This window comes from Rhinatrema bivittatum, chromosome 1, assembly GCF_901001135.1.
Source record: "Rhinatrema bivittatum chromosome 1, aRhiBiv1.1, whole genome shotgun sequence".
Taxonomy (NCBI): domain Eukaryota; kingdom Metazoa; phylum Chordata; class Amphibia; order Gymnophiona; family Rhinatrematidae; genus Rhinatrema; species Rhinatrema bivittatum.
In genome coordinates, this window is record NC_042615.1 from 99,277,111 (window position 1) to 99,303,687 (window position 26,577).

Consider the following 26,577-nt stretch of genomic DNA (forward strand, 5'->3'; position numbering starts at 1 on the left):
TTCATTCTGCAAGTCAATTTTTGCTTGACATCCCCTCCCCCTGAATGGCCCACTTAGCGATAACACGAGAGTACTTCTTTTCTATTTATTACTTTTTTTCTTAAGAACTTCTTGCTCAGTAACATCTATTTATTTATTTAAGTTGGCCTTCAATGAGCTGGTATGATTTCTTTTATCATAGAATCTACTTGTGCTGTTTCATGATAGCCTTTTACATATGTAAGCTATTTTGTTTGCTTCTGTTTTTATATTATGAATTATTGTATATGTTTACACTGTACCTTGTCCTGAACTGTTTTTATGGAGGGGTAAGAAATACTTTTAAATAAATAATCTAATATATTGGACCTGATTCATCAATGGTATCTTATCATTTTTAAAGGGCCTATTTTGTGTCTATGCTTAGAACCTGAGGGAAAAAAAATCCTTTGGTGATCAGGCCCCAAGTCACAGGTAACATGGTCAGGACAGTTTAATTCACAGTCCCTGGAGGACAGAGGGTCATAGTTATTGTGTAATGGTGACACCTAATGGTCAGACAGAGTCCATGACTACTGGGTTTCTGAAGGAGCCCAGCTAAGAACTGTTTCTGCAATAATTGGGATGAAGTAAGATGGGAAGAAAGATAGAACAGGGGAAAAATTTCCTGGGTAATGGCCAATAGATATTTAAGAAAACATATTTGGTTGCCATTCATTATCTGAAGCTCAAAATTGTCAGGAGTGAATTGATCTCTAATGTATGGACCTTTCATTTTATCCAAGTAATAATATCAATGCACAATTAAACTCTGGAATTTATTACCAGAGGATGTGGTCAGTGCAGTTAGTATAGCTGTGTTTAAAAAAGGATTGGATAAGTTCTTGGAGGAGAAGTCCATTACCTGCTATTAAGTTCACTTAGGGGCAGGCGATGGCAGTCCAATGAGATTGGGGCCACCCTCGCACCCAGAGAACCGCTAGCCACATTGTTTTGCCCTGCATTGCTTTGCTGTGAGATAAAACAAAGCACCATATAGCTGCAATACGCTTTTTTCTGGGAGAAGCCCACAACCGTGGCAATACACCCCTCCTCCAGTGATAGTGGTTCTAGGCCAAAGAGATTTATAAACTATTTTGCCAAAGTCCAGCCTGAAGTCTGTTTTTTGACTACCCTATGACCACTTTATAAATGATCTGGAAAGAAATATGAGTGAGATAATCAAATTTGCAGATGATACAAAATTATTCAGAGTAGTTAAAGCACAAGCAGATTGTGATAAACTGCAGGAAGAACTTGTGAGACTGGAAAATTGGGCATCAAAATGGCAGATTAAATTTAATGTGGATAAGTGCAAGGTGATGCATATGGGGAAAAATAACCCATGCTATAGTTACACACTGTTAGGTTCCATATTAGGTGCTACAACCCAAGAGAGAGATCTAAGCGTCATAGTGGATAACACATTGAAATCGTCGGTTCAGTGTGCTGCGGTAGTCAAAAAAGCAAACAATGTTGGGATTTATTAGAAAGGGAATGGTGAATAAAACGGAAAATGTCATAATGCCTCTGTATCGCTCCATGGTGAGACCGCACCTTGAATACTGTGTACAATTCCGGTCGCCGCATCTCACAAAAGATATAATTGCGATGGAGAAGGTACAGAGAAGGGCAACCAAAATGATAAGGGGAATGGAACAGCTCCCCTATGAGGAAAGACTAAAGAGGTTAGGACTTTTCAGCTTGGAGAAGAGATGGGTGAGGGGGAAAATGATAGAGGTGTTTAAAATTATGAGAGGTCTAGAACGGGTAGATGTGAATTAGTTATTTACTCTTTTGGATAATAGAAAGACTATGGGGCACTCCATGAAGTTAGCATGTGGCACATTTAAAACTAATCGGAGCAAGTTCTTTTTTACTCAATGCACAATTAAACTCTGGAATTTGCTGCCAGAGGATGTTGTTAGTGCAGTTAGTATAGCTGTGTTTAAAAAAAGGATTGGATAAGTTCTTGGAGAAGTCAATTACCTGCTATTAATTAAGTTGACTTAGAAAATAGCCGCTATTACTAGCAACGGTAACATGGAATAGACTTAGTTTTTGGGTACTTGGCAGGTTCTTATGGCCTGGATTGGCCACTGTTGGAAACAGGATGCTGGGCTTGATGGACCCTTGGTCTGACCCAGTATGGCATGTTCTTATGATACCACAAAGAAAGACTTAAAGAGCAAATATGTACACCCTAGAGCAGGGGTATCCAACTATGGTCCTCAAGAGCCACAAAGAGACCAGATTTTCAGGATATCCACAACAAATATTTATGAGACAGATTTGCATGCATATCACCACCTCAAATATTTTTGTATCATCTGCACAGCCCTGTGTCTACAGTGCGAGGGGTTTCTGCACGGCCCTGTGTCTACAGTGCGAGGGGTTTTTGTATCATCTGCATGGCCCTGTATCTACAGTGCGAGGGGTTTCTCAAGCACAGAAAACCTAAGATCTTCAAACGTATGTTTAGCCACAGAACAATGAGAAACTAAAGCAGCTTCCATTCTCCGATGATGAATACAGCTCCAATGTTTAATGATTCTGTCTTAAAAATCTTATTAATCATGACCATCCAACCCAAATCAGTTGCCTAACATAATTTATAATATCAACATACATAATAAAATCACAAACAAAAGTAAATGACACATCAATTAAAAATCACAATACACATAATCAAACACTAAATTGTCCAGCCCATCCTCACCTATACAAGATTACACGAACACCAAACTCGTCATCTTAATAATATTCAACTGCGACATGCATTTGAGGGCAAATTGAACATTGTGCACCCCTAAAATAAACTTAAATCAAATGTAATATTTCACTACAATATGTTACATCACTGTACATAGGCACAGTAACTTTAAAAGAAGTGCTGTTACAGTTGGGCGATAGCCAGGTGTGGTGAACCCCAACTGCAGGGGTGACTCAGAACAGGCGAGTAGGAGCCACAGCAGAATATGAGGTAAGGCTGGTTGAGTCTATTGATCCAGGTGCTGACTGGAAAGAGTCTTTGGTGCTGGGAAGATGATAGAAGTCCCTGGTGCCGGGTGCTGACTGGAAAGAGTCTCTGGTGCCGGGTGCTGGCTGGGAGGAGCCTCTGGTGCCGGGTGCTGGCTGGGAGGAGCCTGTAGAACAAGGTGCGTGGGGGTAAGGGTAAACTTCTGGAAACACTGAAACAGCAAGGGCGTATATGTGGATGTGAGTTCAGGTAAGCGTAGTCTGTACACAGGAACTGAGTGTAGGTATGGGTGGAATCAGGATAGCGTGCAGGTAAGCATGAGACTGAATGTAGGTAAGTGTGAGCTGGATGAGAGAACCAGGGAGAGCAGGACTGACAATGACTGGACTAGACAAACCAAGATAAGACTTACACTGAACAGAAAACACAAAAGCCCAAAGGCAGCGAGGCAAGGAAGCAGGGGGAAGTAGGACAGCAACAAGGAGGGAATCAGGAACAGAGGGGCACAATGAAGCAGGCAAGGCGGAAAGCTACAGGACAGGAAGAGCAGGGGCCCAAGGCCACGGAGCAAGACAGGTAAAGAGAAGCCGGGAGGCGTGCAGGAAGTAACAGGAGGCTAAAGCAGGGAGCCCAAGGGAACTCGATGCCGAAGCACAGAGGCATGGGCTAGGCAGGGTTAAATAGTGAGTTTGGGACATGGAGCAGATAGGTAGGACAGACCGTGCCGGCCAGGGGAGCTTGCTCATGAGGAGGCTGCACAGCAGCCATAGTCATAACAAGTGCGCATGCATATATGTAGGCAGAAGCACATATATGCTGGAATTTTAAATAATCAGTGCAAGTGTGCATGTAGTATTTAAAATAAGCCTAGTGCATGCATTGTACTCCTAATTTTAAGTGAGGAAACATTATTAGCGTATCTTTACTTATGACTTGTTAGCTTTTACAGTGCAAGTGAGCATATTTTAAAACATGCGCATGTGAAGGAAATAACCAGTTTGACCAATCTATCTTTAGGGCACAAAGATTCTTCTGATTCTTCAGCCTGCATTCCCCAAGTTTACTCAGATCCTCACTCAGTCACTTTATTTTTATAAAAGTATTTACATTAATTCCTATGCAAATACATGCACAATTATGCAAATCTGTTACATAATTGCCAAATAATTTGTTAACTCTGCCACTGAATCTTGAAAAATTTGCAGCAGGAAACTGAGGGCATTGAGTATTATAGTATTATGATATATTGTGTATATTAATGATTTTAGATATTTATTTCAGATTGTACACCACTTTGAAGAATTCAAGAATTGTGGTAAACCAAGCTTATAAAACTAGGTATTTGAGGGATAAAACTACAGAGTTATGTACCAACTGCACTTAGCCCAGAAGGTGAAATTATGACTTACCTGATAATTTCCTTTCCTATAGGACGGGCAGGCCTGTCCATACAAGTGGGTTAAGCACTCCCACCAGCAGATGGAAACAGATCAACTGATTCGCTGATGTCACACTCATATAGCCCTGTACTAATATCAGCCTGTCAGTATTCCTGCAAAAGTCAACTAGGAACAACTAATTAAACACTAAAACAGTTAAGTCCAACCTTAAAAACACTTCCTCCCTTAACCATTCACTTTTTTTTTCTTCCAGTGAGAAAAGCACTGGACTCAGATAAGAAGGAAATGCAGAAGCCATAATGGGCAAAGAAGGCACACACTTACCAGGCCCCTAGACAACACAAAGATCTGTAAGATGAGATTTGTGCAGTGTTCTCTCCACCTAGCTTGTTGTTACCCAGGTAGAGAGTCCATCAAGCTAGGTTGAGAGAACATTGCACAAATCTCATCTTTGAGTGAGTTTCCTTACTCCGTAGGTCATCAAATCTTCACAAGAGACCACTGTTCTGTTCGTACGTCTCCTGTTGAATGTGAAAGTGGCCCCTAACCCTACACTAATACTTAACCCTCACCTCGAGTTACTAGATGGGCCTCCCATAGGGATACTCTCTCTCTCTCTCAGGCCTGTCTATTGGGCTAATAGTGTAACTCGCGATATACATGCTTATTAGCATAAGGTACACCTCTTTTTGGTATGCATATGTTGCTTTAGCGATAATTGTTGCACTCAGCTTATGCCGACTGAGTTTTTACACCGTTTTGGAATTTGAGTTATCAATAAAAAAAGAATTGTAAAATTTATATAAATTTTAAATAAGGTACTTATATTGAATTATTCGCAAATATTTAATACAAAAGTTTTTGCCTCTGATAGCGTTAGTTTGTAGTTCTATGCTTTGCCGGTAAAATTTCGCTGTGTTACCCCGATCCTCATCGCATATAAATAATTAAAAAATATATAGAAGTGCATTATATAATTTAATGTCCCTGCGATATAAGGAAAGCATTACATATTTTATTTATATATGCCAGCATGTCATTGAATGCACGACTGCAAAAAAATATAGTCCGGCAAACACGCTTAGTGGTCGCCAATCTAAGTTTATTTCACAGCGACACTTTTTAGTTTATGTTAGCGTAATATTTTCGGTATTTGTAATATTCAATTAATTTTTTGTCTTGCACATTGTCAGTTGGGTGTTCCGTTCTTTGCTAGTAAATTCTGCCACGGCATTTTGACATTCGGAGTAAATAATTAATTCAAACTAGTGTAGAATACATTCTAGCATCTTTTGAATTACAAAGTGAGCATTTTATCACACATTTAAGGTTTTGTTAGTACCCTATGTATAACATTGCACTTGATTTCACGCACTGTTGCAATAATATAGACTGATACATTCGGTTTTTCATTAAGAATTATGTTTATTATTCAAAGAATTTTTTATATAATGTGAACAGTATCAGAGCAGTGCACGCTTTTAGTTTGAAGTATAACATTTTTTTATGATTGCATAATTTGTTTTATGATTGCATAATTAATGTCCTTATTGAATTTATATGGAGCATTTAAAAGTTTGCTCCATATAGTAGCCTGTGCTTGTTTCTTATATGATTATCTTAAAGGAATTTTTTAAGACATAGTATTACATAGATTTTTCAACATTCTATCTGGATTTATTAAGTTACACTGTGACAGTCCGAATTCATATTTGCTGTACATATATTAAGTTGGTGTTAATTAGCATATTTGTTAGGTTAATCAGGTATATTGTGTATTAGATAATAATCATATTCAGAATTACCATTTATGTATTTTCAGACCATTAGATAATTGAAGGTTTTACCATAAGCGAATTGTTGACATATAAAAAAAGAGAACCTCTTCATACAGGTAAATGTATTGTTTTAATTTAGCAAGCATTTTTATTTTTTATTATAATTGATTTTTATCAAGTGTGATTTGTGATTTATTTGTTGGTACCTGTTAAATGTTGGTTTAATTTGCTATTGTGTTGTTAGAATACATATTTATTTATTTACAAGCCGTTAAGACCCGTTAAAACGGGCCTACATCCCTCTGTCTCTCACCTCCCCCTCATTCTCCTCTCCCCTCACTCTCACCACCCACCCACCACCCCCTACCTCCCTCCCTCCCTCCACTCCCCCCCACCCTCCCTCTCCTCTCACGCAGTCCCTCCCTCCCACTCAGTCTCACTCACTCCACTCACGCCCTCCCCCTCTCTCCCTCCCTCTCAATCACTCAGTCCCACTCAACTCTCAATCATTCCCCTCTCCCGCCGTCCTCTCCCCTCAGTCCCACTCCCTCCCTCCCTCTCACCTCAGTCCCACTCACACTCCCTCTCACTCAGTACCCCCCTCCCTCTCAGTCCCTCCCCCCAGTCCCTCCCTCTCACTCAATCCCTCTCTCCCTCCCTCTCACTCACTCAGTCCCACTCCCTCCCTCTCTCTCCCAGTCCCACTCCCTCCCTCTCTCTCCCAGTCCCACTCCCTCCCTCAGTCCCACTCCCTCTCACTCAGTCCCACTCCCTCCCTCTCACTCAGTCCCCTCCCCCCGTCCCTCCCCCTCAGTCCCTCCCTCCCACTCTCTCTCTCCGTCCCTCCCTCCCACTCAGTCCGTCCCTCCCTCTCTCTCTCTCTTCTCCCTCCCTCGCTACTGGCCGCTACCGCCGCCCGCTGCCGCCGCCCGCTACCACCGTCGCCGCCGCTCGCTACCGCCATCGCGGCCCGCTACCGCCGTCGCCGCCGCTCGCTACCGCCGTCGCCGCCCGCTGCCGGTACCGCCGCCGCTCGCTACCGGTACCGCCGCCGCCCGCTGCTGCCACTGGACGCCGCCATTTTTTTTCTTTCTGACGCTGGCTCAGACCAACGTGCTCGCCCGCACATGCGCGGTAGAGCTGGTCTCTACTGCGCATTTGCGGCACGTCGGTCAAGCTTCGTTTATCTAGTAAGATGTGGTATATTTGTTTTAGCCCCTGAGGCAGCCCCAAGCCAGGCGAAACTCGGCCAGAGTCGGGCACATGTAAGAATACTTGTCTCCACTCAAATAAAGGGGTTTTTATTTGGACTACTTTGGTGTCTAATCTGTATTGTTGCTCAATCATTCACAGACATGCTGTCTCACTCACACACACACACAGAGCACCTCAAACACACATGCTTGCTCATTCACTCACCCCTCCCCGCCCGAACTAGCGACAGCAGCAGCCTCCTCCACTTCCAACCCTAAAGGCAGCAGCAACCTCCTTGCCTTTCAACCCTGGCGGAGGAATCCCATCGGTCGCGGGGGTTGACGTTGTTCTTCGTTTTTCTCCGAGCCGCGCTGGGTCTCTCTTCTCTTCTTCGGGCACTAGCATGGTCTCTTCTTCCCGCGCACGCACCCGCTGCTCCCCCCTTCCTCTTCCGGGCCGCAAGGAGGAAGGGGAGGGTGGCAAGCATGCCGGTGCCGCTGACTCCAGCTCTCCTGCCGCGTTCCGCCCGGGCTATCAGCATTTTAAACCCGGGCGGAGGACCTATTTTGCGCGGTAGGGGGAGCAGCTGGGTCAGCTGGGGACCGGGAAGTGTGGCGATACACCTGTTGAGAACTACATAGAGAGCAGCTGAGGATAGGGCTCCCCTTCATTGCTGGAAGAAAGTTAACAGGCAGGATTGAAAATGTATTCAAATTTAGGGAAATGAGCATGCGCTTTCTCTTACCAAGCCTTTAAGTGTCAGACTTAGGCTGAGGAAAAGATGGCAACCCTAACAGCTGCCTACATCTAATAACCCTCTAGATATGCTAAGTCACAGCAATAGAGGACAGTACAAAACTATCGCCAAAACTTTGGACTTTGCAATTTCTTTTCCGAATGTAGTAATTATTTTTTAATGTATTAATTCTGCACTCACATGTAAGTTGTAATGTCAATAAAGTTTTTTTTAGAACGTAAGGGAAAGAGAAGGGATGGGGAAGTAAGGCGGAGCTAACAGGATGGTGGCGCGGTGCATGGTGGGAGTGGGAGAGACGCTGTCAAGGGCTTGGAGCGAGAAAACTAGAAGGCACCGGCAGCTTCACCTCTTTCACTCGCCATGAATACGGCGCTTTCTCGGGCAAACTCGCTGTTTGCCTTTTCGCTGAGTGTTATGGCGGCGCTCACCTTCGGCTGCTTTATCACTACCGCATTCAAGGAGCGGGTGGTGCCGGTGGACCTGCACATCTCGCGGGTCATGCTGTGAGTACCACACCGCGCCCTAAGGAACGAGGAGGGGGAGGCGAGGGGCTTGTTCGAGGGACACGTGCTGCCTGCTCTCGCTGCTCCTGTCGGGGTTTTAATTATTGAGCCCTTGTTTTCCATGAGAAGGTTTTGAGCAACCTTGCTCTAGAGACGAGCGTTAAGGTTTGGCATGAGGGACGAATTATTTCCTGATGCTGCGGGCAGGGATCGTGCTCGCTCACTTTAATAATTTTTTAATGTTTAGGGTACAGCAGCTCCAGGGTTTGTGTGTGCGCGCGCGTGCGTTTCCTCTTCCGGTCTTGCGGCTGCCAGCGCCAATGAAAACGCAACACGACAATCCGACCCGGCCCTTCTCCCTCCTCCTAGTGCTGTCGATGCTGGGAGCAGCAGCTTAAGGAGCTGTCAGCATTCACTCCTTATCTGTAGAACTAAACCGTTTCCTTGCTAAAAACCACATTTTTGTTGTTGACTTTGTTTAATAGTTTGAAGCAAAGAGATGGGTCATTATAAATATTTTATTGTGATATTTTATTTGTTAAAGATTATTTGAACTATACTTGTGTAGTGACTCTAATCTGCTTGTTCTATGGTTTTTCACTAACAGTTGCTCAAATTAAGATGCAAAATACATTTCCAAAAATGATTACTAATATGTCTGTAATATTTCCGAACTTGGCAGGGGAACCTGGAGGAAAACAAAGAAAGTAGAAGAAGATTTTTAAGCTCTTAGGACATACACATAATTTACTTGCAATTCATGTATAATAATTTCCTAGCACCCAGACAGATGAATTCAGGACCAGTGGGTTATGCACCTCTACCAGCAGATGGAGACTGAGCAAACTGGCATCACAGTATATATACTCCGGCAGTGACAGCCTGCCAGTATTCTCAGTTTCCAGCAGCTGGTGGACATGCATTTCCCTACTGGGGATTGTTTCAAAATTTAGAGTGGAGATTTGAGTTGCTCCGCTTTTCTGCAGTGATACCTAATGGTCCCTCCCTCCAGTTGAGAATTCCTGAGGTGATTTCTGTGGCTCCTCAGATGAGTGCCTTGATCTAGTATAGTGGTTCTCATCCGGAGTGTCACGACACACTAGTGTGTTGCCAAACATGCAGGTATGTTGCCACACTTCCCGGTCCCCCGCTGACCCAGCTGCTCCCCCTACCCACGCAAAATAGGTCTTCTGCCTGGGCTTAAAATGCTGATAGCCCGGGCGGAGCGCAGCAGGACAGCTGGAGTCAGCGGCACCGGCATCCTCTCTTCTTCCCGCATCCCTCCCCCCCTGCAGCCCAGAAGAGGAAGTGGTGAGCAGCGGGGGTGTGCGCAGGAAGAAGAGACCATGCTAGTGTAGGCAGCATCGGTCCGAAGAAGAGAAGAGAGGCCCAGCCTGAGGAATGAGCAGCATGGCTCGGAGAAAAACGAAGAACAACATCAAGCTCTGCGGCTGATGGGACTCCTTCTCCACGAGGGCTGAAAGTGAAGGAGGTTGCTGCTTCTTTAGGGTTGAAGGTGGAGGAGGCTGCTGCTATCTCTAGTTCGGGTGGGGGGAGGGTTAGTGAATGAGCAAGCATATGTATTTGAGGTGCTGTGTGATTGAGACAACATGAATGTGAATGATTGAGGCCTGTATATGTGAAAGAGAGTATGTGTATGATTAGGAGCCTGTGTGTGAGAGAGAGCATGAATGGAAATGCATGACTGAGAACCTGTATGTGTAAGTTTGTGGTTGAAAACCTGTTTGTATGAAAGAGTATGCATGTGTGATTGAGATCATTTGTGTGTGAGAGATATCATGTATATGTATGACTAAGAGCCTGTGTGTATAAGTAAAAGAGAGACCATGTGTGTCTGTGTGTGATTGAGATCTGGTTTAGGTGAGGGAGCATGTGAGTATGTGATTGAGAGCCTGTGTGTAAATGAGAGGAAGAGAGAACGCATGTGCGTAAGCATGTTAATGAGAGTCTGTGTGTGAGAGAAAGACAGCATGTATGTGTGCGATCGAAAGCCGGTATGTGTAAGCGTGAAAAAACAGCATATGTGTAATTAAGAGCCTATATAGGTGAGAGAGAAAAAGCATGTGTATATGTGAGTGATTGAGAGCCAGTGAGAGAGAGAGAGAGGAGAAAGTTGCAAGCAAACCATCCCTCCTGCTAATTCAAAACAATCTCAGGCCACCTGGATATCAAAGGTTCCCAGGTATGCAGAGCAAAACATTTTTTGTATCCTTATTATTTTTCATTATTGGGCCTTTGTGTCTGCTATTTTGAAATATTTTATTGGTATCTAGAAATTTTTTATGAGTTTTTAATTATTGGATATTCCATTGATCAGCTATTTCGAAATAATCTGTTCTTTTTGTTAGTATGGTTTTGCTGCTATTGATTTTATATTTCTTAATTTGTTTTAGAAGGACTGGTGATGTTTCTCTTTTTCCTTTGTTACACTGCATACAAAGACCCTGGCTTGTTGCAGTTTCCAGTTTTTGTCTGCATGTGTCTAGTTATGCGTTTTGGTCTCTTTATTCTTTGTTAGGTGAGGGTCAGCACATGTAATTCAGGTGAGGTTTTCTGCTGGCGTGTAGTTTCTGTGTAGGGCTCTATAGTAGCCTGGCTTGTTCAGTTTTCCTAATAGGAGGTGTATTGATGTCTTAAGGCCTGGTGTTTATTTTCAGTGTTGCCTTTTTCTTACTGTTTGAATACTGGAAATTGGTGCTGTTTTGGTGTAGGTGTAGGATGTTTACTATTTATGCAATTTCTGTTCAGACAGTATATGTATCTTTCCCTTGTGTCATTCTTAACAATAAAAAATAATACTGGGCCTTTATTTTTTATTTCTGCCGTGAATTGTAATGAGCAGTGTGTCACACATGAGCATGGTCTGTCATGGGAAAAAGGTTGAGAACCACTGAGACAATGGCATTCCGACTTGAAAGCTGTTGAGCAGAAGAAAATGCTGTATGTTTTGGGTCTTGATCATATATAGATTTTATGCCTGTATAACTACAAATCACTAAAGCAATTTCTTCACATTGTGCATATTGTATAATTCTTCAAGCAGGCTAGAAACAAACTGGACCCTTTTAAAATTAATTTAGTACTTTTAAAACATGTTGTGTGTGAGAATTGATATGAACTTTTTGAATTTGTCCCCAGAAACTATTATATATAGCTTTTCACTTGTTTTAAATTCTTTCTTCCTACATGTGCTTACAATAAGGATGTTTTTGTAGGGATTTGGAAAAGCATTATTTTAAAAGAAATTTATTCCTAGGAAAAATGTAGAAGATTTCACTGGACCTAGAGAAAGAAGTGATCTGGGATTCATTACATTCGATATTACTGCAGATATCCTTTTTGAAAATAGACTTTACTGGAGATTTAATTTTTTTTGTGAAGGCGAGATCCTTACCATGTATCCAGCATGATATCTCATATTGCATGTGACCCCTAAAATTGCATAGCCTGTAAGCATTTGTTAAGGCATTCACAAAAATGATGAAATAGGATCATGTTTCCAAGGTGCGTGATGGATAAAATATACAGAAGCATTAGCTAGCTGAGTATTTTTCAAACTCAGGGTTGCGATCCAGTACTGGATTATGGGACACTGACGACTGAGTCACAGCTCCAATCCTGGACCTGCATCTTTTCTGGGGGAGAAGATAGAACGCATAGAATGTGGTAGCTTTTTGCTGCTGACACTGGGCTCTGCCCAGGTCTTAGGAAGTTTGAGCCACATGGAACCTATATTCCCATGCTGTTCTTATGGTTAAGTGCTAAGAAATGGGGGAGTATTGGAACTGCATGGCTCAAAGTGACTGAAAGCCGCATGAAGCTAATAGGACTGTCAGCAGAAAGTGATTGGGAGGAGGGAGGGCGAAAGGGCACACTTAGATAATAGATTGTCTTGAAATGTATTAAGTAAGCCCTGCATTGATCAAGTATATCTGGTTCACCATGAAAATATGGCAGACTACACTCCATCTGAATTATCGGAATTATGAGGATAGCAATATATCATCTCTAACATTTAAGATCGTATACAGAATATTTTGGGGAGATTCCCCGTCACTGTTATGACTTTGGCATTTAATCCATCGAGTATTCTAACTCCTCAGCTATAGAATTATCCTTAATCTTAGAGCTATCATCCCGTAACCAGTGACATCTCACCTGTTTGTAGATGACTTGAAACTTTACAGATCCTGTGATAGTCATTTAGCAAAACAACTCTGAGTAATGGAGGGTTTCTCAGATGACATCAGGTGACATTTGGTTTGGACAACCTTATTTAAAGGAAAACTAAGCAAAACTGAAAATATCTCCCATAGTAAAGATTGCAATATAAAGGACTTGGAACAGGAAGGTGTATATAAATACTTAGGAGTAGAAGAAGGTAGAAAAATTCGGCATATGGTACTGAGAGAAAAGATCAGCAAAGAGTACTGCAGGAGGCTGATACTGAGACAGAAAATGTGTTGGTTTTTTTCAGCACAGAATAAGATAAGAGCCATTAATCAGCTTGCAATCCATGCACTCTCCTAGAGCTTTGGAATAGTAGACTAGCCCATAAAGATCTTGAAAAATTGGATTTAAAAACAAGAAAAATCTTTCATTTCTATGATAGCATCTATAAGAACCAGTGTATATCAAGATTGTATATACCTAGAGCTAAGGACAGTAAGGATAAGACATGGATGCATCTTTCAGGATCAGAGAATATTTTACAGAAAAATGTTTGCACAGTAGGGAGTCAATTTATATAACTTTTTTTTTTTTTTTTTACATGATGTAGCAAGATTTTAAATAGGACACAAGCATGTCACCTACCTCAGCAGTCACTGGCTGAAACATAGTGTTTGAGTCCTGAAGAATTTTGGAACCCTGTGACTGAGTTTGATTGCTGGTTGGTTTGGTTCTGGCCCAACTGTAAACAAAGCTAGGAGCAACAGGCCTACTTGATCATGACAGGACTTTCTGCATTGCCAGCCGAAACCTCTTGCCACAGTTTTTGTGCATAACATAACCCCAAAGTCTTCCGATGCAGCTGGAAGGGGCTCCAAAGCAAATAAAGAAGCGTATCTTTGCATAATAAATCTGGTTAATACTTATGTACACCAATCAGAGGAGAGGCTCTGTTTTTTTTCTTTTTGGGTTTTTTTTTTTTTTTTGAGGAGTGTGGTGGAGGGAAGGTGATCAGATCTGATTACTTATAAGTAGTAAAACAGTGAAAAAAGGCAGCAGCTAGAGGAGCCTATAGGGAGAGGCATAACAGATAGAAAAATGAGGTATCAATGCCTATTTATTGAGCATTAGTGAAATCTGATATGGAGTATTGTGCCCATTTCTGGAGGTGATACCTCCTGAAACATAAAATGGAGATGGTCCAGAGAAGAATATGCAAAAATGTTACAGGGTCTGGCCTCTGGGCCCTTAAGATGGCAGAAGGTAACAAGTGTCATCCTGCTATCTTAGTTGCAAAATCATATTGTCACTGGACAACCTTGCATCATACTCTAACCAGCATGTGTTGTTATGCAGAGATCCGCTTCTTTTAATACCTTCTGGAGCACCAATTCTCTATCATGAGCATGAGGTTATGATGCTGTATTTTTTTTGAAACTGTGGAGACTGAAATTAGATGCAGTCTAAAGCCATGTTTGAGATGGGCAGCTATTGGTCTACTTGGCCAGCACTACTGACCCAGATTTCCTAGTTTTCTTGCATTTGTGTGCTTCTAGCGGCAGGAAGGGAAACTGACTTATCTTCCCTGTTTCTTGTTTAGTGGAAAACAAATAAGGCTCAGCAGGCCTGGAGTAGGGAAATTGATGGGTTACAGACAGGAAGGAGAGAGGGGCATAATAAGAATTTGAGTCCCAAGAATTCTGCAGGATACTGAAGAAGATATAAGAAAGATAAAAGTATGCTGAGGTACAGGGGGAAGAAGGAGGTCAAGCGATGTGGGTGTTATGAGGGATGAGAGAAGACATGGTATACAAACCTAATGCTCAATGAGTTTTTATTCTGCAAATTAATTCAGATACAAATTATAAATGATGATGAATTGTAAAACTGAAATCCATTATAATCCAAAACAGTCATTTTCATAGAGCGAGAAACTTTTAAAAGGCATTTCCATGAGTAAAATAGTGCCTTACCTGCTCCAATAGCCTGCTATATAAATTGCTCACCTGATATGCATGTAAACGTATGCGCATATGTCATGTATGCATGTAAGTTACCTGGAGTTGGGAAGAGCCTGGCACTTTAAAATTTTTGTTGTTCCAAAAGTGTGAATGTAAATTTTGGGGGAAATTTTCCATGCACATGACAAATGAACCAGTAGTTATGATCGGGTTATCATCAAAACATTTGCAGCCTGATTTAAGCAGCTATTATATAATTATCCCTATAATGCTTTAATTGGGTGACCGTTTTTCTCCTTCAGATCACTAGCTTGTTATATTGAAGTCCTAACAGGAAAAGTATCCTAAACGCCACTAAAATTATGACATCTGTTGCATTGTCATTATTTCAGGTTTACAAATCTAGTTTTGGACTACTAATTTTGTGATTAAAATTTGACAAAATATGTTTTTCTTAACTAACCCACATCTGCAGCCAATTTTTGACTGGAATGTTAAGCAGTTATTCCTATATTTATCTGCTGAATATTCTACAAAAAGTAACGTAAGTATCAAATGGGAAAACATAAAGAACTTTCTTGGGATGTTTGTAGCATGTATTTTACATTTTTCCATCTAGTTAGTAAAATGTTAAATATATTTAGTTTTCTTTTCATTGCTGGTTTAATTATTGCTTCACAGTTCCTAAGATTGTTTTAATTTTTATATTGGTTAACTTAAAACAGTATGGGGGTAATTTTCAAAAAGATTTACGCACATAAAAGTAGTATAAATCGTAGCAGTTACGCAGGTAAAGAACATTTGCGATCATAAAAACCCAGTTCTAAGCATGTAAATTCTTTTGAAAATTACCCCTTGCATTCAGACAGTTGAATCCAAGACCAGTGGGTTATGCACCTCTACCAGAAGATGGAGACAGAGCAAAGCTAACAACATGGTATATACCCCTGTAGTAACATCAGCCCACCAGTATTCTCCATCTCCAGCAGATTCTGGTGGACGTGCATTTCCCTACTGGGGATTGTGTTAAAAAAAAAAAAAAGAAGAAAAAAGAAAAAGGATTATTCGCCCTGCTCTCCTATGCTGATATCTTATGGTCCCTCCCTCCATTGAGAATTCCTGAGGTATTTTCCGTGGTTCCTCAGAATGAGTGCCTTGGTCCGGTAGCTGGTTTTGTAACTGGCGTGGACTTAACTGTTAAAAGGCAAGCAAGTACAGGAAGCAGAGTGTGGCGGTGAAGGTATGTGCCCTCTCCCCCCCCACAGCCAGAGACCAAACTTGTACTCGGCCGGGAAGGGCTGAGCTCAGGTAAAGGGTATGTTAAAAAAGTAATAATAAAGAGAAGGGGAGTTGAGTAAGGATTCCTCCCCCTTACCCTCCCGGTCTCCGTGCTCAGTGTGTGATCCGATGGTCATTCCCGTCTCTGGTGGAGTTCAGAGGATGGGGGCAGCCTGGTGGGTTGAGCAGCCTTTGCGGCTAGGCCCTGCTCTAAGGCGCGTCTGGTTCACTGCGTGGTAGACCACGGCAGCATTTTTGCATGGGTTTTTTTGTATGCCGAAGATTGCCCTCTTTAGTTCCATCAGATCATGCTTATGCGCCCGGCTGTGCAGCCCATTGTGTGCTTAGTTGGGCACCTGGTTGGGCACATAGGAGCGCCTGCCGGGGTGCCCACTTGTGCGCGCACACCTTTTTGTGCATTCTTTCTGAGTGTCCTGGGGAGCTCAGTTTGGGCACTTATCTAAGTACAGTGTTGAGCGCCTAATTTTTGGGTGCACTATTGTCAGGCGCCTGTTGGGGCATATTGAAAGGCTGATGGCGCGCATAACGAAGAAGCCTAAGCGCCTGGCCCTATGTGTTGCCTGCTATATTCGGGCATCTCAGCCTGGTGTTCCCTCTAACTTGTGTCAGCGCTGTTTTGGAATCTATGCAATATTACTATATTGAGAAGTCCTTTTGCATTTGATATTGAGAATATTTGTTTAATATCTTTCTATACTATGGTGCAAAATCACTAAACAGCATGTGAAAAAATGCGTGCTTGCTAAGAAGTTTTTTGTATGCATGTTAAAATTGGCTTTAGTGCCTGAATCAATTAGATATTGATATGCAGATCTTTCACTAAGTAAAAGGTAAAATGGACATTATACTGTGTGCAAGCTGTGCATATCATTATTCCTCTTTATCCCCTCCCCTACCAACAGAATAATAGTTCTTTTAAGAGCTAAGTAGTCTCCCTCTCCTGATGTTAGCAAGGGCCATCTAAATTCTCCCACCTCTGTTAAACCTCTCCAGAATAGATTACTTATCACTCTGAAGGTACCTCAGTCTTTCCCACCAACAAGCAGACGTGAATTAGCCATTATGATATCATCTGGCATCAATACTGATTCAGGACTAAGCTCAGTAAAAACATTTCTAAGCAGGCACAGGAGTGTCCACACACACACACACACACACACACACACACCGACTTGTGTGCCCCCTTAGTCTTGCTTCATTTACTACCCCATGGAAGTGTTTCCAATCTCTTCCTGCATGTGTTTCTGACCTTTATTTGCCTAGTCCAAGGGTGGCCAATTCCGCTCATTAAGAGCCACAAATAGGCCTGCTTTTCAGGATATCCACAATGAATAGGCATGCTAGAGATTTGCATGGACTGCAAATCTATCTCATGCATATTCATTTTGGATATCCCGAATACCAGACTTGTTTGTAGCTCTTGTAGGGAGATATCCCATGTTTAACCACTGAAAGCACCCAATATGAATCATAATAAGCAAAGACAAGTACGCTGACAGGCCAAAAACAGTCTCAGCCAAAGAAAAGAAACTTTGCAAGAAGAGAACTTTAAACCATAACTGAAGGATATTTATCAAGATCTGCTTGTTTGTAAGCTCCAGTGTAAATAAAACCAAGGCTGAAGGACAATGCAGCAACTTTGGCTCAAAAAGCAGAAGTCGCTGACTGGCCAAGGGAAGTCCAGAGGCAGGGGGTCTCCACCCTTGGAGAAAGGGGGAGCACTCTGAAATGGAGAAAACACTGTCATAGCTGACAAAATATGGTCCAGACGTGGCAGGACCCCCTTGGGGAAAAAGACCTGCAATGCGGTAAAGATCCACTACAAGATTATGCATGAGCATAGGCATAGTTATCAGCTGGAAAGTATGACGGGGGGCAAATCAGGAGAAAGGGAGTGGAACCAAAGCAGCCCCAGCATCCTCTGCAACCGAGTAGGGAGAAGACTAGGTGTGGCCAGGAGACCGAAGCGAGGAAACGCCCTGCCTGGGGTCTGACAGTAGCACAGAGTCTGAAAAGGCAAGAAGCAGAGAGAAGCCCAGCCGCTCTGCCAGCACCAGACCCGGAAGCAAGCCTCCTCCCCAGACAGTTCTCCAGACCTTCAGCCAGAGCCTGCTTCAGAGGTAAACACAGAGAAATCACCTGAAGTTGGGACCCAGGGTAAGTAAGTTAGCCATAAGTATTAGTATATTAGGCAGGCTAAGGTTTATGACATATTTTCAATCACCCATGGTACAGAACTTTCTTTAGGATAAACTGGTGCTTAGTAACAAGGATGTTAGAGACACGTGTTATCTTCTAAATGCTAATCCTACAAAATCCGATAAATAAAAGTCTAATTATGTGGAGAAAACATTCTTTTCCTGCATTTAGGATCGAGGGGCGAGGTGGGAGGGAAACCGGAAATGCCATGTAGCATTCAGGTTCCTGAGCCCCTAAAACTTACCTACACTCTTAATGTCCAGAGTTGGCCACCCCTGGTCTAATATTTCTGCTTTTTCAAACTGCTGCCTTGGCAGCTTCTCAACAGAGCTTTTTCAGTGCATGAAATGGAGAAATCTGGGGCTGAGAAGATCATGGTCTGTTGCTTCAAGGCTTGCATCAGTGAGCACCAAATGTCCATCACAGATTTTCATTCGGTTTGTTATTGCTACTTGAATCTGGCTCATGAATCTATCAATTGCTATAATTGCAGCAGGATATCCCTGCGGGCATAACAGCACTGTGCCTGGAAAATGGAGGCTCTGCGGAAGGTGCAGTGGAGCCACTCCTTATCCTGGAGCAAGGCATTGATGGATTCTCTGTGCAGAAAATTGAAGCAGGTTTCCTCCCACTCCTGCAAGTTCAGCAAAGCACCCCCCATGGCACCAGTTCTCAAATTCAGGTTAGAGGATAAGCATGGTGCATAGGAGCAAAGCTCTGGCTGTGGTACAGAGAAGAGTGCCTAAGAAGCACAAGGTATTCCCTTTGGGGCCTTAACCATTGGTGAGGAAGAAGCCTGAATCATCGGTGTGGTTCTCCACCAAAGTGTAACCAGCTTAGACCCCAGGGCAAGGCAAGAGCTCACTGGCACAGGTGCCATCCTTATTCATAGTGTTGAACCCTCCCCCCATGGCTTCGAGTCACCTCTTCTTTGCAAACCCGGTGCTGTCCATTTCAGTGCAGACCACCTCTGCAGTGCAATTTGCTAATACCCCATCTTTAGTGGAGCACCTTGGTACCAAAGTGCAAAATTTTTGTTGTCGTTCAGGAAGAGGTGTGTCTGTCAGACATGGCACCAACCAGTGGGAAGTTTGACACAACCAGTATAGTCACAACTGCAGCTGGAATTGGCCACAGCTGCAGTTACCACTGCAGTCCCAAGCTCCCACATGGCATTGCCAGCATCAGCAGGTCTTAGTGAAAGGGATAAAATCTGAGTTTCTGAAGAGGACGGGTTTGCCAACTCCAGCGCAGGTGATTCCTCAGCCAGTAGTAGCCCAGATATCACAGCTTTGAAGAATATCTTCATTTCTTTGAACCTCCAGAATTGGAGAGGGAGGTTGGAGCCTCTCTGGTCCAAGATAGAGGAAATCTGTCCACATAATGGTGCTGCCCAAAGCTTCACAGAGGCTCATGCTTCACCTCAGGGGCTTCTAGTGGAAGGAGTGAGTCTTCTCCCTGAAATTGTAGATTCATGTCCTCAAGAGGAGTCCCTTCATGGATTGGATGGGGAAGAAGTAGCATCAGTGCTCTCCTGAGTTCCCCTTGGAAGCTTCCTCTTTGGAGCAGCAAAGTTTTTTTTTCTCCCTGGCTACTATTATCGTTGGGAGTCATGGCTCACCATTCTGCCGAAATTGGGAGAGGAGGAAAATTCCACGGGGATTCCTTCCAGCACTTTATCAAACTTGCCCCAGCATACATCTCTCCTGGCAGAGCTCTGCTACTTTGTTTTGTGGATAAGCTGGCAAATATGCTTTCTATCAGTGTCAGTAAATAGGTAGACCCAAGAGCATATGCCTTCGACTGTGCATGTTTTGTTGGCCTCCAGTGAGTGCTGTGTTCATTTCAGCGCATAGACTCTTGTGAGATCTACAGACAATGGTGTGGCAGACACTGATATCTTGCCTTCCAGTGGCCTGAAAGTTGGATCTTAAGTATAGGGTGCAGACCTCATTTGGCTGTTGAGGTGGTTCAAATGCCACACCACTAAAGAACATAAGATTGACTATACTGGGTCAGACGAAACGTCCATCAAGCTCGTATCCTGTTTTCATCAAGGTCACAAGTACCTGGCAAGATCCTGAAAGGTAAAAATAGATTCAATGCTGCTTATTTTGGGGATAAGCAGTGGATTTCCACAGGTCTGTCTTAATAATGGTCTATGGACTTTTTCTCCAGGAACTTGTCCAAACTTTTTTTAAAACCCAGTTACACTAACAGCTTTCACCACACCATCTGGCAATGAATTCCAGAACTTAATTATGCATTGAGTAAAAAAAATATGTTCTATTTGTTTTAAATGCACTACTTAGTAACTTCATTGTATGTCCCCTTGGTAGTGGATGAGTCTGTGTTGAAGCATGAAAGGTACTTGTGATCACTCTTATACTTCCTGTTAAGGACCTGTTGAACATGTTTAGAAAGTCTCCCAGGGATCGATGCCTAGCACCCAGTGTTTGAATGAATATATGCAGAAGCTGAAACCTTTGAAAGCTAGTTAGACCCGGAGCAAGTAGAATTCTGCTGACCTGTAGAGGATATAGAGGAATGTGAGAAGCATTTGATCTCTATGTATGACGTTTTTGACGACAGGTCAAGACTTAAGTGGCTTCCATCAGAGCTTGAAGGCTCACATAGTTGAAAGCAATGGCCTTCATGAAGATGTGCATGACTGGCTGCTATCCCCTGTGTTGTTCAAATTGTTTGGTGACAAGTAAATGGAGACTTTGATTCTGATTAAGGTGCAACAGTCTACCCTGCAGTTATCGTCGTCAGCAGTGGGAAACAAGCCAGTTTCAGCATGACAGTAGAAGTTTTCCTACAAGTATCCACTTTTCCAAAGATGCCTCTTCCTCTCTTTTCAGTGTTCTTGGGCTCCTTCCATTCTTCAACAGCAACTGCCTGCTAGAGGCCAGCAAAGGGAAAGGCACGAGTCACAGGCCCAGCAATAGTCGCAGCCTCAGCCCAGGACCAATTTTTGACATCCCTGACACTTGCCTTCCTGCTTCTTCCAGGGGTGGGGTGGAACCAGCTCTTCTGAAATGGACCAGAATCACCAGAGTCGAGTACTTCCTGAAAATTATGGACTCTGTTTACTGTTTTTCTCACACTCTGATGACCACTCTTAATCTGCCTAGCTGCAGCTGGATATAGAATCAAGCAATTTAGCTTGTTCCTACTTTTGAGTTTAGCTAGATGTTCTGTTCTAGGTATTTTCTGATTTCCCAAGAAGTCAGAGATTGAGATCTATTCTGGACTTTCAACGGCTGAACAACCTGTGTGGGAGAGGTTAAAGAGGAACCTGCTCTAGACTATTCTTTCCTTCATTCAACCAGGGGATTGAATGTGCATTCTGGACTTGAAAGGCATTTGTGTGTCCATCCCCATTCACACCAGAAGTTCCTCACATTTGTGGTGAAGGATATGCACTACCAGTACAAGGTGCTTTCGGCCTCTTAGCAAAAAGCCTTGTAATATTGGTAGGGGGTTTGCATATTCACTTAGCTAATTGTCTTGTGATAGATTCATCTCCAACTGGAGTTTTGAAGTCTCTCGAAGTGACAATTTGACTTTTTCAATCTTTGGGTTTTCTGTTCAACTTCTCCAAGTCCAACCTGATTCCATCTCATAGGACCCTGGATAGACCCTGTCTAAGGGAAAAGCTTTTCTTCCAATCAAGACCCACATTTTTGATGGGCTTAGTGAGCTATTTTTTTTTTATAGCGAGACCAAATGCTAGTGAGATTGGCTCTGGTTCTTCTAGGGTATATGGCTGCAGTGGTGCATGTTGTTCCCTTGGCGCATCTATACATGTGAGGCCTTTAGTGGGCCATTTGAAGCAAGTGGGATCAGTTCTGTTAATAGTTATCGCACCAGATTTTTGAAACCCCTAAGACAAGGTCATCCCTTCAATGGTAAATGAACCCAGAGGTTCTCAAGATGGGCTTCTCGCTGCATATCCCAACATATCAAAAAATCCCTTCTACTGATACTGTCTCCAAAGTGTAGGGTGTTCACACCGAGGCTGCAAGAACCCAGGGGACATAGTCCACAGCCATCTGCAGATCAGCCTGCTGGAGCCCTGAGCTATCCATATGTGTTAGGAGTGTTTCTCTCCTGCTGTTTTGCAAGAGAATATTGTTCTAAAGAGACAACCAGATGGTCTTGCTCTATATGAGCAAGCAAGGGCTTGAACACCCTCTGCAAGGAAGCTCTCCAAATTTTGTCATGAGCTGGTCATCACAATGTCCATCTCTAGAGGTCCAAAATTTGTTGGTACACTCCCTAAGCAGAGTGCTGCGGCCTCACAAGTGGTCCTTGGATCAAAGGATCATGGATCAGTTGCTCAGTCCTTGAGGAATGCCAGTGATCAACCTAAGTCTATTCCATGTTACTATTGCTAATGGCATTGGCTATTCTCTAAGTGAACTTAATAGCAGGTAATGGACTTCTCCAAGAACTTATCCAATCCTTTTTTAAACACAGCTATACTAACTGCACTAACCACATCCTCTGGCAACAAATTCCAGAGTTTAATTGTGCGTTGAGTAAAAAAGAACTTTCTCCGATTAGTTTTAAATGTGCCCCATGCTAACTTCATGGAGTGCCCCCTAGTCTTTCTATTATCCGAAAGAGTAAATAAATTCACATCTACCCATTCTAGACCTCTCATGATTTTAAACATCTCTATCCTATCCCCCCTTAGCCGTCTCTTCTCCAAGCTGAAAAGTCCTAACCTCTTTAGTCTTTCCTAATAGGGGAGCTGTTCCATTCCCCTTATCATTTTATTTATTTATTTTATTTATTTATTTAAAATTTTTATATACCGGCATTCATGTTGCAAACACATCATGCCGGTTTACATATAACAGGGGTGTACAGTAGCCCTTCTATGACGCCTAGATCTCTTTCTTGGGTTGTAGCACCTAATATGGAACCCAGCATTGTGTAATTATAGCATGAGTTATTTTTCCCTATATGCATCACCTTGCACTTATCCACATTAAATTTCATCTGCCATTTGGATGCCCAATTTTCCAGTCTCACAAGGTCTTCCTGCAATTTATCACAATCTGCTTGTGATTTAACTACTCTGAACGATTTTGTGTCATCTGCAAATTTGATTATCTCACTCATATTTCTTTCCAGATCATTTATAAATATATTGAAAAGTAAGGGTCCCAATACAGATCCCTGAGGCACTCCACTGTCCACTCCCTTCCACTGAGAAAATTGTCCATTTAATCCTACTCTCTGTTTCCTGTCTTTTAGCCAGTTTGCAATCCACGAAAGGACATCGCCACCTATCCCATGACTTTTTACTTTTCCTAGAAGCCTCTCATGAGGAACGTTCTCAAACGCCTTATGAAAATCCAAGTATACTACATCTACCGGTTCACCTTCATCCACATGTTTATTAACTCCTTCAAAAAAGTGAAGCAGATTTGTGAGGCAAGACTTTCCTTGGGTAAAGCCATGCTGACTTTGTTCCATTAAACCATGTCTTTCTATATGTTCTGTGATTTTGATGTTTAGAACACTTTCCAATATTTTTCCTGGCACTGAAGTCAGACTAACTGGTCTGTAGTTTCCTGGATCACCCCTGGAGCCCTTTTTAAATATTTGGGTTACATTTGCTATCCTCCAGTCTTCAGGTACAATGGATGATTTTAATGATAGGTTACAAATGTTTACTAATAGGTCTGAAATTTCATTTTTTAGTTCCTTCAGAACTCTGGGCTGTATACCATCCGGTCCAGGTGATTTACTACTCTTCAGTTTGTCAATCAGGTCTACCACATCTTCTTGGTTCACCGTGATTTGATTCAGCCCATCTGAATCATTACCCATGAAAACCTTCTCCATTACGGGTACCTCCCCAATATCCGCTTCAGTAAACACCGAAGCAAAGAAATCATTTAATCTTTCTGCGATGGCCTTATCTTCTCTTAGTGCCCCTTTAACCCCTCGATCATCTAGTGGTCCCTCACAGGCTTTCTGCTTTGGATATATTTAAAAAAGTTTTTACTGTGAGTTTTTTGCCTCTACAGCCAACTTCTTTTCAAATTCTCTCTTAGCCTGTCTTATCAATGTCTTACATTTAACTTGCCAACGTTTATGCTTTATCCTATTTTCTTCTGTTAGATCCTTCTTCCAATTTTTGAATGAAGATCTTTTGGCAAAAATAGCTTCTTTCACCTCCCCTTTTAACCATGCCGGTATTTTTTAACAATGACCATGCCTCTTGGACATTTTTTACTTTTGTAGCTGCTCCTTTCAGTTTTTTTCTAACAATTTTTCTCATTTTATCAAAGTTTCCCTTTTGAAAGTTTAGCACGAGAGCCGTGGATTTGCACACTGTTCCTCTTCCAGTCATTAAATCAAATTTGATCATATTATGATCACTATTGCCAAGCAGCCCCACCACCGTTACCTCTCTCACCAAGTCCTGTGCTCCACTGAGAATTAGATCTAAAATTGCTCCCTCTCTCATTGGTTCCTGAACCAATCGCTCCATAAAGCTATCATTTATACCATCCAGGAACGTTATCTCTCTAGCGTGTCCCGATGATACCCCAATATTGACTGGGTAAATGTAATTGAAGTCTCCCATTATTACTGCAATAACAATTTGGTTAGCTTCCCTACTTTCTCTTAGCATTTCACTGTCCGTCTCACCATCTTGACCATGTGGACGGTAGTATACTCCTATCACTATAGTCTTCCTCGACATAGAAGGGATGTCTACCCATAAAGATTCAATTTTGTATTTAGTCTCATGCAGGATGTTTATCCTGTTGGACTCTATGCCATCCTGGACATAAAGCGCCACACCTCCTCCCGGGTGCTCCTCTATGTCATTGCGATATAATTTGTACCCCGGTATAGCACTGTCCCATTGGTTATCCTCTTTCCACCATGTCTCTAAGATGCCAATTAAGTCTGTCATCATTCATTGCTATACATTCTAATTCTCCCATCTTACTTCTTAGACTTCTAGCATTAGCATACAAAAATTTCAAAGTTTGTTTTTTGTTTGTATTTTCATTCTGCTTTTAATTGATTGGGATAAGTTAGAATTTTTTAACTCAGGTGAGTTTTTAGTTACAGGCACTTGGACTATTTTTCTAATTATTGGAACCTCACTGTCAGGATGCCCTAATTCTAATGCATCATTAGTATCCTTTGATGATACCTCTCTCCGAACCATGCGCTGCTGAGTGACTGTCGGCTTTCCCCTTTGTTCTAGTTTAAAAGCTGCTCTATCTCCTTTTTAAAGGTTAGCGCCAGCAGTCTGGTTCCACCCTGGTTAAGGTGAAGCCCAGCCCTTCGGAAGAGACTCCCCCTTCCCCAAAAGGTTCCCCAGTTCCTAACAAAACTGAATCCCTCTTCTTTGCACCATCGTCTCATCCACGCATTGAGACTCTGGAGCTCTGCCTACTTCTGGTGACCTGCGCGTGGAACAGGGAGCATTTCAGAGAATGCTTCCCTGGAGGTTCTGGATTTAAGCTTTCTACCTAAGAGCCTAAATTTGGCTTCCAGAACCTCCCTCCCACATTTTCCTATGTCGTTGGTGCCCACATGTGCCACGACAGCCGGCTCCTCCCCAGCACTGTCTAAAATCCTATCTAGGTGATGAGTGAGGTCCGCAAAGTTCCATGCTTTCAATCATCTACAGCTCCCAGTTTTGTATTTTTGTTTTGTTTTTGTTTTTTTTTTTGTACTCAACTGGTTCACCAGTCTACTCTTTGCAAACTCCTCAAGTCATCTTATTTCCAGTACTATCGAGAAGGTGAGATTTGATTCTCAGCACCAGCATGGTTATGTCAAGTGTAGTATCCATATAATGTCAGTCTATCAGCTTAACCTCCAGTTTTGTTGGGGAGCTCACAAACTCTCATCACACAAGAGGGCAGTAGATTCTGCCATTCAAGCCTGCTATTGCTGGCCTTCATGGCGAGGACATTGAATGTACAGCGGAAGAGATGAAGGATATACAGATTTTGGCTTGACATCCTTCCACTAGAAGATCCTATAGCTTTAAGTGGAAGAGGTTCTTGACTTGGTGTGGGATCAGCTGGCTGCATCAATTTCCTGTGGCCTGAGGGACTTGCTTCAATATCTTTTCCTCCTCTTCTCTGACCTAAGTACCTCTTTTTAGTTAAAGTTCATTTACGTGCCATTACAGCATATCACTAGCAAGTGGAAGGAGTGCCAATCTCCCTCCACCTGTGAGTATCAAAATTCATGAGAGGTCATGGCATTTCAAGCCTCTGGTCAGTAAACTTCAAGTTCTT

The 26,577-nt window shown here is 42.6% G+C and overlaps 2 protein-coding genes across 3 annotated transcripts in view; one reads left to right on the forward strand and one right to left on the reverse strand.

The window, feature by feature from the left end:
* Positions 1–7,828, reverse strand: part of ASB5 (ankyrin repeat and SOCS box containing 5) — a 216,665-nt gene extending 208,837 nt beyond the window's left edge. Inside the window, exon 1 of the mRNA XM_029579143.1 lies at positions 7,670–7,828. Within this exon, the coding sequence (XP_029435003.1) occupies positions 7,670–7,775 (106 nt within the window). The 5' untranslated portion in view covers positions 7,776–7,828. The remainder of the gene's footprint in view (positions 1–7,669) is intronic.
* Positions 7,829–8,341: 513 nt separating this feature from the next.
* SPCS3 (signal peptidase complex subunit 3) overlaps positions 8,342–26,577 on the forward strand; it is a 30,848-nt gene continuing 12,612 nt past the window's right edge. Inside the window, exons 1-3 of one of the 2 annotated variants that reach the window (XR_003852967.1) lie at positions 8,342–8,630; positions 11,908–11,981; positions 15,250–15,326. Coding sequence is in view for 1 of the 2 variants with exons in the window: in XM_029579337.1 (XP_029435197.1) it covers positions 8,488–8,630; positions 11,908–11,981; positions 15,250–15,326 (294 nt within the window). In the remaining variant the exon portion in view is untranslated. The remainder of the gene's footprint in view (positions 8,631–11,907; positions 11,982–15,249; positions 15,327–26,577) is intronic. The other variant, XM_029579337.1, reaches the window with a different exon arrangement.